At 42.0% G+C, this 14,764-nt stretch overlaps 1 protein-coding gene across 1 annotated transcript in view; it reads right to left on the bottom strand.

The window, feature by feature from the left end:
• The window catches only part of MRPS14 (mitochondrial ribosomal protein S14), a 28,429-nt gene extending 14,232 nt beyond the window's left edge, over positions 1-14,197 (bottom strand). The window contains exons 1-2 of the mRNA XM_032317436.1: positions 14,074-14,197; positions 401-559 (exon numbers count right to left, since the gene is read on the bottom strand). Of these exons, the coding sequence (XP_032173327.1) occupies positions 401-559; positions 14,074-14,118 (204 nt within the window). The 5' untranslated portion in view covers positions 14,119-14,197. The remainder of the gene's footprint in view (positions 1-400; positions 560-14,073) is intronic.
• Between the last annotated feature and the right edge of the window lie 567 nt (positions 14,198-14,764).

The raw sequence follows: 14,764 nt of genomic DNA, 5'->3' as shown, positions 1-14,764 counted from the left end.
AGAGAGAGAGATCACAAGCAGGCAGAGAGGCAGGCAGAGAGAGGGGGAAGCAGGCTCCCTGCAGAGCAAAGAGCCTGACGCAGGGCCTGATCCCAGGACCGAGATCTTGACCTGAGCCGAGCCAAAGGCAGAGGCCTAACCTACTGAGCCACCCAGGTGCCCCCCACACCAATACTTTTTAAGTGTCATCTAGTGAAACGGTTAAAAGGCTAGTTAGGAATGAATAGTTCTCTTCAGGCTGAAACTCACCAAAATCACTTCAAGTGTGTTCAATTATGTTGACTAGGAGATTTTGATCATATTCTCCAGATATTTTATTGTTACTAAGTCACAACAGTATCAATGGTGCTCTGATTTGAGAATGATCTTGGGGTAGACAGGGACTCATCAATCAGCTCACCTGAAGATCTTTTGGCAAAATGGTATTCTTCCTGAGTGAATTGATCCGCAGCCTCTCATCTGCATATTCATAAGCCATTTTTCGTCTCTTCACATCACGCAACATTTTCCAGTCTACATAATAACCTCGAACTTGGCCTGAAGGTGATGAAGGAACCATCTGAAAGATAAGGAACAAGGTAGAAGCATCAGCAGACGCAGGCCCTGCCAGTTTCTCTCACCCTGTGAACCTTCTATTGACTATTTATGACCCAAGAGTTTTTTTTCTAATAATTTTGGATCACTTTAATAGCTTAATAGCTTAAACTAATAGACTTAATTCAAATAACTTCTACAAATGTACATTAATCCAAAATGGTGGTAACTAATAATGTCAATAAGGTGTGTTAGAGAGTGAAAAATTTTCTTAGATTTTTAAATATAATTCTGTTTGACCTTTACTTAGGCTAATAGTTATATGGTTCAAAAACCAAAAAAGAATTTAAAAAAGTATAGATTCCTTCCCACCTCCTCCCTTTCCTGCTTAATGACCACCCCTCTACCTCCAAAGGTATCCACCATTACTAGATCCTGTGTATCCTTCCATAGATCTTTGTCTGTACAAATACACATACATACTCCCTCTCCCATAATTCATGCCCTCCTCCCCCTTTTTCCTCATTTAACAATATATTTTGGAGTTCTTTCATATCCATATGTTAAAGTTTCTCCATTTTCTTTAGGTTTGCATATTCCACTGTCCATACAGTAGACTTGACAAGGTCCAGGGCCTGTAAAATACGTGTGGTGGCTCAAATTTGGTACCTTGACCTTATTAACAACATGAAGCACAAGGTATGTGAGAAAGAGCAGGTGCAGGAAAGATTTTCTGACCTCCCCCTGAAGCACGTGTTAAGACCCTCAGATGACAGGTGCCCTCCCTATTCCTGATAGGGGTTAGGGCAGGTGATGGGCAACCTCGTCATTGAAGATGGAGGGACACCAAAAGAAATCCGAAAGAACAGGCCTTGCTGTTCCCGGAGTTTACCACACTTAGCTCATACTCCTCTTATCACATTTCCCCACAATTTCCCACTTCACCAGATCTAGCATAAATACTCAGGTTTAACCCTTTGGTTATCACTTCCTTATAAAGGCTCAAGTATCCTGTAAAATTTACACATTTGTATGTTTTTTTCCTATTCATGTCTTTTGCTACAGGGGCCCCAGCGGGAACTTAGGAGAATAGAAGGAAATGATTTTTTCCTCCTCACAGATGCATCATTTATTTAATCTGGGTCCCCCTGGCAGACACGTAGATCATACCTCACCATTTATCATTACAAACAATGCTGCACTGAGTAACCTCCTACATAAATTATTTCACATGCATTCCTACAGATCAGCTAGGAACATTCTTGGAAGCAGACTTGCTGGAGTAAAGGGTATTTTGAAATTATCACTGGCCTAATATTTCTTAGCACAAAATGTCTAGTAATAAGACAGTATGTTTCCCACAGTTGTGTTTACTTGGTAAAAAAGAAAACCACAGGCCCAAAATGGCATCACTCAGGCTGGGACCTCAAACAAGATACCTTAATACCTAATCTACTCGCAGTTTCAACCTCCCCCAGAAAAAGTCTTAACTGATTAGTCAGGAATTTTCTGAAGGGTGCCAATTTGTGCCACTAGGCTAATCCCCCAAAGGAAGAGGAGGCCTTTCGTGTGAGACCTCCTGGAAAGGGACCTTGACTGAAAACAACCCTTTTTTTTAAGCTAATGATTTTCTTGCCCCACCCTCCTTCCTATTAAAAAAACAAAAACAAAAAGAACTTCCCATTTTGTATGCATCCTTAGAGCTCCCTTCTACTTGCTGCTTCCGGATCTTGAATCATTTAATAAAGCCAACTGGATCTCCAAATATACTTGGTTAAATCTTGTTTTTTTAACAGATGTGGCTGTAGCACTGGGCTATGAATTGAATTTCTCATGGCATTCGGGGACACTGAGAAACACAGGCACGGCATCCCGTGAACGTTTTTGAGTTTGGTTCTTCTTACCATTTCCAAGGGCCACTGCTAAGAGCCCCTAGGTTTCAGCTTTGTACCACTTACATTCGAGATACTGTTCTAACTGGCTTTCCAGTCTGGGGTTAATGGGTCCATTTAAACCGACAGGGATTGTAACAGAGTGCCTGTTCTTCTCGCTTGATTTATTCTGCAATCCCACATTGGAATCCCTTCCCCAGTTCCAGTCTGCATTCCCCACTTAACTGGGGTTTACTGGTTTAGTTCTTTTCCCATTTCCTGTCTGCAGTCTTCCCAGAGTCTCTCATTTAGTGCACCACAGTAGCACATGTAGTAGTAGTAGATGGGGGCACATGCTCTTCTGTTGGCCAGTCTGCAGTGACAGGTTTTCATTAGTGCTGGTGGGGTGAGGTACATGTTTGTTTATCTTGGTTTGTGTACCTAAGGGTACAGCTAACGGGGATCTTGAAGACCAAAAAGCCACAAAAAATTGGTGGGCACAGGTCAAGTGTGTGAGCATGAAGAGCACTTGCCATCTAACTCAAAGACGCCTGTGTTAGGGGTAAGTTGGTCAAGGAAAGGGTTAGACTGACAGTAGGTCACCAGCCAACCTCGAGAAACTTCCATGCAATGAGATACTACGTAAGACAACACAGTTCCCAACCCTGAAGCACCCCCCCCGCCCCCTTCCAAGACCAGCTCCAAGAGACCCAAGGCTTAGCTACCGCGGTTAATGTGCACACAAACACCAGCACAGACCAACACTGGGTAAGGGGTTTCCTTTCTTCTTGTTCTGTTCTAATAGCTCGGCTTTGTGGTCTCTGTGGTCTTCCCCATCTGGAGGGGGCAAGTACTGGGGTGCACACTCATGGCCAGCTGAACAGACTTGGGATCCCAGACACACAATTACAAGCTGTGCTCTCTTTGTCGGGCAGTGTCGGCTCTCAGACGAGTTTGTCTTAAGAGGTCCCAGCCCGTAAGAGGCCTTTGTCATCTCAACCTATGTTGCTTGTTAGTGCTAGAAAATCCCATTCCAGACTACTTGCCTGGTATCACAGAATAGGCAGTTATGACTAAAGGCGATTCACGATTCATGTTTGTGGGAGACTGGACACCGTGTACACAAGTCATTCTTATCACCTGTGCAATGAGGTCTTCGCCCTCCGGATGCCTCTTGTCTTTGTGTAAGCCATGAAAAGGCTCATTGGTATGAGTCAATATTAAAATGAATGAGATCCTACTTGTCAACGGCTGGAGGATGGGTCCTTTAAATTGGTTCTATTTGGAAAAAAACAGTCTTTAGAAAGAGCTCTCAATTGCCTTATTAATATAATGGCTGGTTGTAGGGATCCCTCTAGTAAGATAAAACAAAATCAGACTTAAGTAAATGTCCACATCTAATGAAAATTCTGCTCCTTAAAATCCACTCCATCTGCCTGTTTTAGCTTCCCCTTCCCTCCATAATTTACAGAGAGCACTCCAGCCTAATCTCAAGGTTCAAAGTATACAGGCTATTCCTGTAAATGCCAAAAGCCAGAAAGCGAAATTAGCAGACTCACTGGGAACAAACTATAGGGTTTAGTTTACTGTAACCAACCCCTGCCAGCTTCACTCATTTTCATGCAATGATCTTTGTAGATATAGTTCAGACACCTCTTCTCCCAACAAAGAATTCATGTCCCCTAAAAAGCAGCAAACTTTTTAAGGTATAAAGCTAATACTTTATACTAACATAAGGTTAACAGATGCCAAGGTTCAATTGTATAACCAGAAATAAAGTCTCTCAGAAATAAAGCTGAATGGCTTTATTTAATACAGATTTTCCAAAGACAGAAATCTTTTGGTTCTCATTTTAGTTAAAAATCTCCCTAATATGAAGAAACAAATCTAGTTAAAAAGGTGGGCCGAGGGAGGGGGGCCGGAGAGGGTAGTGGGGTTATGGACATTGGGGAGGGTATGTGCTATGGTGAGTACTGTGAAATGTGTAAACCTGGCGATTCACAAACCTGTATCCCTGGGGCTAATAATACATTATATGTTTATAAAAAAATTTAAAAATTAAAAGAAAAAAAAAAAAGGTGGGCCAGTTCCTTGATATTCAGGCTATATTCTAGTTCTTTACAGAATTAAAAACTATCTTACAAATCTGTCTTACAAATCTCTACAAAACCAGAAATGAAACTTGAGAAAAAGTTAACATCTACATATCTTTACCAGTGCCCAAAGCTCGCCTATTCCTCTCAAAATGAACATATTATAAATGATCAAGATATTGAAACAAAATTGTCCTCTTAAGAAAAAAGGTAAATTTTAAATTGGAATGTCCTGGAAAAAAATTATAATTTTTTTGTGGTTAACAGACCATTTTGTGGTTAACAGACCATTCACACTTATTTCTTAGTTTCACTACAAAAAATTGTAATTTTTTTTCATTCTCTGTTCCTTGAAATGATTAAATCTTATCACATCTCTCAAATGTTAAGCACAGCCCACAATTACCTGAGACTGAAGGGAAAAAAGTGAGGGAAAAAATGCTCTTTTCCTTTTTTTTTTTTTTTTTAAAGAAGACTCCATGCCCAATCTGGGGCTTGAACTAATGACCCTCAAGATCAAGAGTCACATGCTTTACTGACTTGAGCCAACCAAGCACCCCTGAAAACGGCCCTTTTATCTTTTTTTTTTCTTTTTTTAAAAGATCTATTTATTTATTTGAGAGAGAATCCCAAGCCAACTTCCTGCTGAGTGCAGAGCCCCACAACATAGGGCTTGATCTCACCACCCACAGATCATGACCTAAGCCAAAATCAAGAGTCTGATGCGTAACTGACAGAGCCCTCCAGGTGCCCCATGAAAGAGGTCCTTTTAGAATACAAACTGCTAAAAGGGCTATTCTTAGGCCCAGGCTCTAGCATTTCTAATAACAGACTCCAAATCTCTACCTTGAAGAAAATTTAGATACCTTCTCCGTAAATTTTCTACGCTTATCTTCTCCAGGACCTAAGAGCAAATACAAAACTTTAGGGAAAAGTTTTTCATCTCTCCCTTCCCCTGCTCCTCCATACAGGGAGGTATTTGGAAATCAGACCTATATGTCCTCTCCACAAATATTAGTAAAAACAAATGCTATAAATGTTTATTATATCTTGTCTGTGTGTCTATACATGTTGTAGGAGATATTTTCTCTACTTTCACACGGTACTGCTAAAATTAATTTGTAAAAGAGCTCTATTTAGTTGGTTTGAAGGCAAGTGCTTGTAAAATTTGGGTATTCTAAAACTCTAAGAGAGAAACCTAAATGTTTTTCAATTTCATGGGATATGAAAAAAATACTTGAAATGAAAACTAACTTAAACAAGCCTTTCAAGGTATCAAGTCCTATAACGTTCTGGTAAATAATCTAAACTTATTTAACAAATAGATTAAATAAATACAAAGTTTTAGGCACCTTTTTAAAATAGTGTCCCCAAATCTTTTTGGTACTTGAAACCTTAAGTTTTGCTTAAATGATGAGTTAAATTCATTAAATATCTAGGTCATTTCCAAATAAGACAAAATACTAAAACATTAATTACTAAACATAGGTTCATCTACTTTTGGATTCTTATTACAGAGACTCGAAAAGATACTTAGATGTGTTAATGGTACGTGAAAAAATTTTATTTTATTTTATTTTATTTTTAATTTTTTTTATATTTATTTTTATTTTTTTAAAGATTTTATTTATTTATTTGACAGAGAGAGATCACAAGCAGGCAGAGAGGCAGGCAGAGAGAGAGGAGGAAGCAGGCTCCCCGCTGAGCAGAGAGCCCGATGCGGGGCTCGATCCCAGGACCCTGAGATCATGACCTGAGCCGAAGGCAGAGGTTTAACCCACTGAGCCACCCAGGCGCCCCCGTGAAAAAATTTTAAAAGGCATATGTGTGCTTCTACATAAAATGAAATGTATGCATAATTTCACAGATTTAAGGAATGCTGGTTAACAGACCATTCACACTTACTTCTTAGTTTCCACTACAAATTAAAGTTTCTAAAGTTAAAAATTTGCATATATGTAATTAAAGCTACTAAAAATAAGGGAAACATCTCCATATGCCAAGAAGGTACGATGTTTTCAGTTAAAAAAAAAAAAAGTGAGAAATAGAGATGAATTTTTTGTTAAAGGGAAAAAATTAATTTTGTCCTAAAATTAGGCTGGTTGTTTAAAGATACACAGGACAAAAATGAAATGTAGGGGGAAAAAAGAGTTACAGAAGTTTTGTGGAAAAGGAATCTTTAAAAAGGAATTTTAAAAAGGAATATGTGGTCAAGCTGGTTAAGATTACAAGGAATTTTATTTTATTTTATTTTACTTATTTATTTTCTTAAAGATTTATTTATTTGATGGAAAGAGATCACAAGTAGACAGAGAGGCAGGCAGAGAGAGGGGGGGAAGGGAAGCAGGCTCCCCGATGAGCAGAGAGCCCGATGCGGGGCTCAATCCCAGGACGCTGGGATCATGACTCAAGCCGAAGGCAGAGGCTTTAACCCACTGAGCCACCCAGGTGCCCCACAAGGCATTTATTTTTAAAAATGAGTTTTGGGGTGATTGGGTGGGACAATTAGTTGAGCATCTGACCCTTGGTTTGGTTCAGGTTGTGATCTCAGGGTTGTAAGATCAAGTCCTATGCTAGGCTGCTTGCTCAGCCTGGAGTCTGCTTAAGACTCTTTCTCCCTCTCCCTCTGCCCCTCCCCTCTGTGCTCACATCCTCTCTCTCTAAAATAAACACATTTTTTTTTTTTAAAGGATCCTCAATTGACTGAGCCACCTAATCACCCCTAAATAAATGAAATCTTGGGAAAAAAAAGTTTTAAGGGGCATCTGGCTGGCTCAGTCTGTAGAGTATGTGACTCTTGATCTCAGAGTACTGAGTTCAAGCCATTAGGTACAGAGCTTCTTTAAAAAAAGGTGGGGGGTGGGAAGAAAAGGAAAAAGAGGAAAGCCTTGGTGGCTCAGCTGGGTAAGCATCCAACTCTTGGTATCAGCTCAGGTCTGGACATCAGAGTCCTGAGTTCAAGCCTCACACTGGGCTCCATGCCCAATGCTGGGCCCGATTAGGCCCACTTAAAAAAAAAAAAAAAGCTTTAATATCAAAAATTGGTACCAGAGCGCTTGGGTGGTTCAGCTGGTTAAGCATCAGACTCTTGATTTCAGTTCAGGTTATGATCTCAGGGTCCTGAGATTGAGCCCTGTGTGGGATTCGTGCTCAGCAGGGAGTCTGCTTAAGATGGTCTCTCTCCCTCTGCCTCCCCCATTCAATCAATCAATCTCTCTCTCTCTCTCAAGTGACCAAATAGGAGAGCCTGGGTAGCTCAGCCAGTTAAGCATCTGCCTTCAAAAACAGTCTACCAGCAATGTCTCATCTGTTTGGGCCATAATCCTGGAAAAATGGTTTGTGCTCCCAGAGGCTTCAGACCTTCTTGGGGACCCTTCAGGCACCTGCAGCTGGACTTCACTTAACTGCCACTTAGCACAGGTGATCAATACCTTCTTGTTCTTATTTGTGTGTTTTCTGAATGGGCTGAAGCTTTCCCCCCTGCTGCAAGGATGATGTCCCCACAACAGCAAAGAAATAGTTAGGAACTGTGTTTCCCACCTGGAGTATATTTTCCATGATCTCCAGAGACCACAGCACCCACTTCGCTGGGTAAATCATACAAACATTAACAAAAACCTTGCAAACCTTTTGGGATTCTATCAGTATATGATATTCTGCTGATCTCTTGTAGTCTCATGCTAATATGACTAGCTACTGTAAATCTTTAGTACCTTAAGATAAACCCTATCATCAACAGGTAAATAAAGCTTTCACTCAACCCCAGTTCAAAGGATCCTATTGGTTATGGTCTGGAGCCTGAGGTCTGGGCATTTTGGAAACATCACCAGAGAAGAACAGCTCTTGAGCCCCACTGGAAAAGACCTTACCAAGAGCTGCTGCAAAACTAACAGGTATTAAGCCTTGAGTACGCAAGCTAAAAAAAACACTTGACCTGACACCTGGTCCACAGATGCTGCAGACCTATAAGTCAAACTGGCAAGGAAGAGAAGTAACTGACACTGAGGTAGACTACTTTCACCCAAGATGACAGATCAAGACTCCATGCTATAAACATAAAACCCATTCACCTTTTCTTGTCCTTTAATCCGCACTCCCTGGAAAGATTAACATCCTCAGGCCCTTGCTAAGAGGGGGTAACCCTTTTATTTCAGGCGAGGAGAAAATCTAGCTGTGCTCTTAACTTTCCACAAGCAAAATAAGACATCTTATTGGTCGATTCCCCTGAATTCACATTGTTAGAAAGGACCTACCAGGAGGCTTTCATGACTCGGGATTTATTCCTTTTGACAGGTCTGTATTTCTCTGGTTGGGGATAAACATAAATGATCAAGAATGGCTCCTTAATTCTTAAAATCGTTGCAACATCTGTTGCTAAACAATAGCAGCCCAACAAAGATCCTTAGACTCTCTAGCCAAAGCTGTTGATAAGAAAATAGCTCTTAATTATCTTTTATCTGAGCAAGGTGTCTGTCCTTATGGCCAACACCTGCTGTGCCTGGGTTAACACTTCTGAGAAAATGGAAACTCAATTACATAAATCACAGTAACAAGTCACATGGCTTAAAAAGCTCTCCTTCCATGGGGTCCTTCTTTGATTTATCTTTTATTAGCTTGGGTCTTGGGGACTATAGCTCTATAGCACACTCCATATACTGGGAATTATCTTGCTTATATTAATCATAATAACTTCCCTGGTGCCCTGTATTCTCTCAGAAGTTTTAAATGCATGTTCACAGCTGCTAACCACTAAGCAAATGATCTAAGACTTGAAACATCTGGGGGTGCCTGCTTGGCTCAGTACAGCGTGTGACTCTTGATCTTGGGGTTATGAGTCTAAGCCCCACACTGGTCACAGAGATTACTTTTAAAAAATTTTTAATAATTAAAAAAAGAGACTTGAAACATCTAAGGAACAAAGAAAATGACCAACTTAAAAAACTGAACCTGAAGCCATGACCTGTGAATACTCCAGAGGGTAAGCCAAAATGTGAGGACCTATGGATACCACACAAAGGAATAATAAAAACTGCTAGAACTTGAGGTGACTGAGTGGTGCTAATGCCTTCAATTCTGATCACATTTCTGTTAAGCTTTGAGTCTGACCAAAAGGACAATTAATTAAAACAGAAAACCAAAAGCCCAAAATAGCATTACTTAGGCCAAGTCCATTCACAATTTGAACTTCCCCAACAAGAATAATCTTAACTGGTCAGTCAGGAATTTTCTGATGGGACCAGTAAGTGCCACAAGGGCCCTTCATCACCCAAAGAAGAGGGCGTAACCAGCATAATAAGACCCACTGCTCATCCCCCTAAGGGAGAGTGACCTTGCCTGGAACAATCCTTTTTTTTTTTTTTTAAAAGATTCTATTTATTTATTTATTTATTTATTTGACACACAAGGACCACAAGTAGGCAGGGAGGCAGGCAGAGAGAGAGAGGAGGAAGCAGGTTCCCTGCTGAGCAGAGAGCCCTATGCGGGGCTCCATCCCAGGACTCTGGGATCATGACCTGAGCCAAGGCAGAGGCCTTAACCCACTGAGCCACCCAGGCGCCCTGGAACAATCCTTTTCTTTTGCTAATAACTCTCCTGCCCTACTTCTTTCCTATAAAAACCTTCATTTTGTACAGTTTCTGAGAGTTCCCCTCCATTTTCTAGATGGGATGGTTCCTCATTCCAGAATCATTTAATAAAGCCAATTAGATCTTCAAATACACACAGCTCGGTTTTGTTTCTCAATATAGTAAAGGCACAGACTGTATAGGCCACTAAAACTCAAGTCTCTCCCAAACCAGAGCACACATTACATGTTAATTAATTAAATTTCAGCTACAGAGGGAAACCTGCATGGCACAGTTGGTTAAGCATCCAATCCTTGGTTTGGGCTCAGGTTTGATCTCAGGGTGGTGAGACGGGGCTCTCTGCTCAGTGTGGGGGGTATGCTTGGGATTCTGTTTCCCTCTACCCCTCCCCACCTCTCTCACTCACTCTCTTTCTAAAATAATGAAATCTTGAAAAAATGTTTCAGCTATGGAAATGAGATTACAAGAATGCCAACATTTTTTTCAATCTATTAATAAGAGATAAACTGAAAAAGAGAAACTGAACACATTCAATGCTAAAAGCCTCATGGGGGAAGACAATTCTACAATCACCCTTGGAAATAAGACAAGCACAAATGGAATTTCAATAATGATCTGTCACAGGACTGAGTCAAATGAGTAACATGGTCTCTGGGGCTGGAAACGAATGTCACGTTACAGAGGGCTTCAGCAAAGTTTTGAAGAGACTGTCAGGATTTTGATACAGCTAGGGGCAGGGGAAGGGACAGAAGATGGTTAGTTCAAAGCAAACAAGAAAATGAGTGACATAAGATTCATAAGAACAGGAGAGAACATTCTGGCTGCAAGAAACAATCTGTGTTGATCGGCAACCGAAGGTGCACTTTTACGTATGAAAATGAAAGTCAAGGAGACTTAGGAAACAAAATTAAACATTTCCCTTCGATCCTTATCCAAGTTATCCCTAATCAACTTCTTCTCTATCATCTAACAGGCTTCTATTTATTTTATAACATCTTTCATTTTTTGCGTAACTATTTTTTTCTGACTAGAGGAGAAATATATACTCTTAAAGCATTTACTGCTTTATTACAATATTTCTTCTGTGAATGTTCTGTCTCTTGCCTACATTTATACAGTCAATATTTTATCAGTTTCTAACAGTGCTATATACATTAAGATTGCATTCTGCTCTGTACACATCCTATTTCTGCCCCCCCCACCTGTCTTTACCTCCCAAAATGCTTTTGGGGGCCCTCTTCAACATATGCCCTACAGTCATACAGTCTTCTTAATCCTCCTCTAAAATCTTCAGATTTTTCCGCTAGCTGAATCCTGAATCCCTCCTGATGGCTTCCTCCGTTTTTTTTTTTTTCTTTTCCCATGACTGGGAATGGAGGTGTGGGAAGTGTATTTCTTGGTCTTCAGGGCAGCTCCCAAACCTTCCTTCCTGAAAGGAAGCTTTGACTCTCCCTCCCACCACCCCTCACTCCTGCCCTTGTCTACCACAGACCCTCCCTTTCATTTTTCACAGAATCTAGATCCTGGCACACTGTCACTTTCCAATATTCTTGTCCTAATTCCTGGTGATCTCAATATACATGAATTATCTCCTGATCTCTCTGTTCCTTGAACCCCTCCCCCTCCAGTGATTTTCTGTACTCCCTTCCATGCCCTAGGTCTTTTATTACCAGTGAGTGCAAGCTTTGTTATCTCAGTGTTGTATGTCTCATTTTCTATCACTTTTTTTTTTAAAGATTTTATTTATTTGACAGAGAGAGACCACAAGTAGGCAGAGAAGCAGGCAGAGAGAGGGGGAAGCAGGCTCCCTGCTGAGAGAGAGCCCAATGTGGGCTCTGAGATCATGACCTGAGCGGAACGCAGAGGCTTAACCCACTGAGCCACTCAGGTGCCCCTCATTCTCTATCACTTCTTTCTGGCTTGATCTTCAAACACCCCAACAACAACCCTTGTTAGGTTTTTAATTCATCGATCCTACCACCTTTTCACACTCGGCTTTTGATTTCCTGTCTCCCCCTTACCCAGCCTGAATTCCACGTGCATAAGCATATTATGGTGTTCCATCCAATCTCCACTCCCTGGTCCCTCTGTTACATTACTGTACTTGCTCTAATTCTTGTCACTAGTTTTCCTGTCTGCTCCTATTTCACCATTTCCTCTTCTCTTAAATCCCTAACACCTACTTCACACCCTCACACTCCACTGACTTCTCTTTAATTATAAAATTAGAAGCAACTGGGAAAGAATTTCCATAAACACCCATTACAACTACCCCCTTCCTAGTATCTGTGATCACATATTGTACATTCTCTCCTGTTATTAAATATCCAGTCTAATATAGTTAGCAGCATAATATAGCTAACTGCATATTGCTAATGAACACTTGAAATGTAACTAGTGCAACCGGGGAATGTAATTCCTAAGGTTATTTCATTTTAATTCATTAAAAATTTAAACTGAAGCAGCTGTAAATATTAAACCACTTTATTATTTTTGTAGGACATTTTCCATTTTAATGGTGGAAAATGTGGCATCCAAACTGAGATGTGCTGTAAACAAAATTCAAACTGGATTCTGAAGACCTAGTATGAAAATAGAATGCAAATTTCTCATAAGTCGTCATCACAGATTATATATTGAAGTTAATATTTTGGAAATGCAGGCTTCAAATATTTAATTAAAATTAATTCCATGTTTCTTTTTACTTTTTTAACAGGGGTATTAGAATACTTTATCTTTTTTAAAGATTTAATCTGAGAAAGAACTAGAAAGAGCACAAACTGGGGCAGAGGGAGGGGGACAAGCAGACTGCCTTCTGATCAGGGAGCCCAACGTGGAACCCTATCCCAGGACCCTGGGATCATGACCCAGCCCAAAGCAGACGCTTAACCAACTGAGCCATCCAGGTAACCCTAGAATATTTTAAATTACATAATGCAGTTGGGATTATATTTCTATTGGATAACACTACCACAGACGATGAACTGTCCATATTCCTAAGACTAAACAATGGAATAGGTGACCCATCACCTTTACCTACTCAAAAGTACAACTGCACAATTCTTCGCTCTTAAGTTTTTCCCTCGCTACAAGATCTTCCCGTTAACACAGAAAGTTACTTCTGTCGCGTGAAAAAACAAGGACACAAAACACCCACTCTTTTTTTTTTAACTTACTTTTTTTTTTTTTTAAGATTTTATTTATTTATTGTCAGAGAGAGAGCGAGCGAGAGCGAGCACAGGCAGACAGAGTGGAAGGCAGAGTCAGAGGGAGAAGCAGGCTCCCTGCGGAGCAAGGAGCCCGATGCGGGACTCGATCCCACGACGCTGGGATCATGACCTGAGCCGAAGGCAGCTGCTTAACCAACTGAGCCACCCAGGCGTCCCCCAAACACCCTCTCCTTCCAGCAGCTACCAACCCATTTTTCTGCTCCCCTTGTAGCAAAACTTCAAAACAAAGGTCTATACTCAGAGTCCTCAGTTTCTTTCCTCGTCTCCCTCGAACGCTTTGGCCCCCACCGCGCCGCTGAAACTGCTATGACGAAGACTCCAACAACACGCTGCTGAAAACCAATAGCCAATTCTCGGCCCTTTAACTGGCCTGTCAACTGAGCACAGAGCAGACCACCCCCTGCTCCCTGAAACGCTGCCGTCGCCCGCTTCCGGGCCACCACACACTCAGGGCTTTCCCTCTCCCTTGCTCAACTCCGGTCAAGTCTCCTATGTCCGGCTCTCCTCGCTTAACGCTGGAGTCCCTGGGGCTTCGATACACCGACCCCTTCTCTTCTCCACCTGCACTCACTTGTAAATGGGCGGCAATCTGCAGCTTCCAATGCCTGTCAGTTATAGGCTTACGAACATCAAATTTACATCTGACCTCCCCTGGGAGGGGTCGGCACTGGCCGCTCCAGGTGCCAGAGTAGCAGGGGACCCGTGGGTTTGGGAGTTCAGTGGAGAGGGCTAGGCGTGGGACTAAGGGCGCGGGCCTGACCTGACGAACGGTCCGCAGCAAAGAGGCCAGCATGGACGCCGCCATATTGTCCGCCGCAAACGCTGAACCGCCGGAATTTTATTGAGGGCCGAAAACGGCGCGGACGCGAGGGGCGGGGCCCGAGGCGTAGGGGGCGGGACGGAGGGCGGGACTTTAGCTTACAGCTGGAGGGCTTTTCTTATTGGCTTTGCGTTCTCGCGGTATTTCACGCCGTGGAGCGCTCCTCGCTTCTTGCTGCCCTTCGTTCAGTTTGCGTTTGTCCCTAATCACCTTTCCTGACCTTCCCCGGAGCTACCAGCTCCTCGTCGCCAGTTTCTCTTCCCGGTCTTGCTCAACCTGCTGCTCCTGCTAAGTCCTCCATCTAGTTTTAGGATGCTGTTTGCCATAAACCTACAATTATTGCCGGCCCCTCCTCTGTAATTCCCCTTGTAGATTTTGTAGATCTTTCCTGTCCACTCTTATGGCGATAATGATCATATTGATGATTTCTGTTTATGTGTCTAGGAGTCTTATATACATTAAAACATTTGGGATTGGGGGATAGGAACACTATCATTTAAAATCTGCTCCCCCACCCCAGCCCCTGGGTGGCTCAGTCGTTAAGAGTCCACCTTCCGCTCACGTTGTGATCCCAGGGTCCTCCCACCGAGCCCCGCATTGGGCTCCCTGCTCAGCGGGAAGCCTACTTCTC

The sequence above is a fragment of the Mustela erminea genome, chromosome 17 (genome assembly GCF_009829155.1).
Source record: "Mustela erminea isolate mMusErm1 chromosome 17, mMusErm1.Pri, whole genome shotgun sequence".
In the NCBI taxonomy this organism is placed as follows: Eukaryota; Metazoa; Chordata; class Mammalia; order Carnivora; family Mustelidae; genus Mustela; species Mustela erminea.
This window is presented reverse-complemented; position numbering and strand designations above follow the sequence as displayed.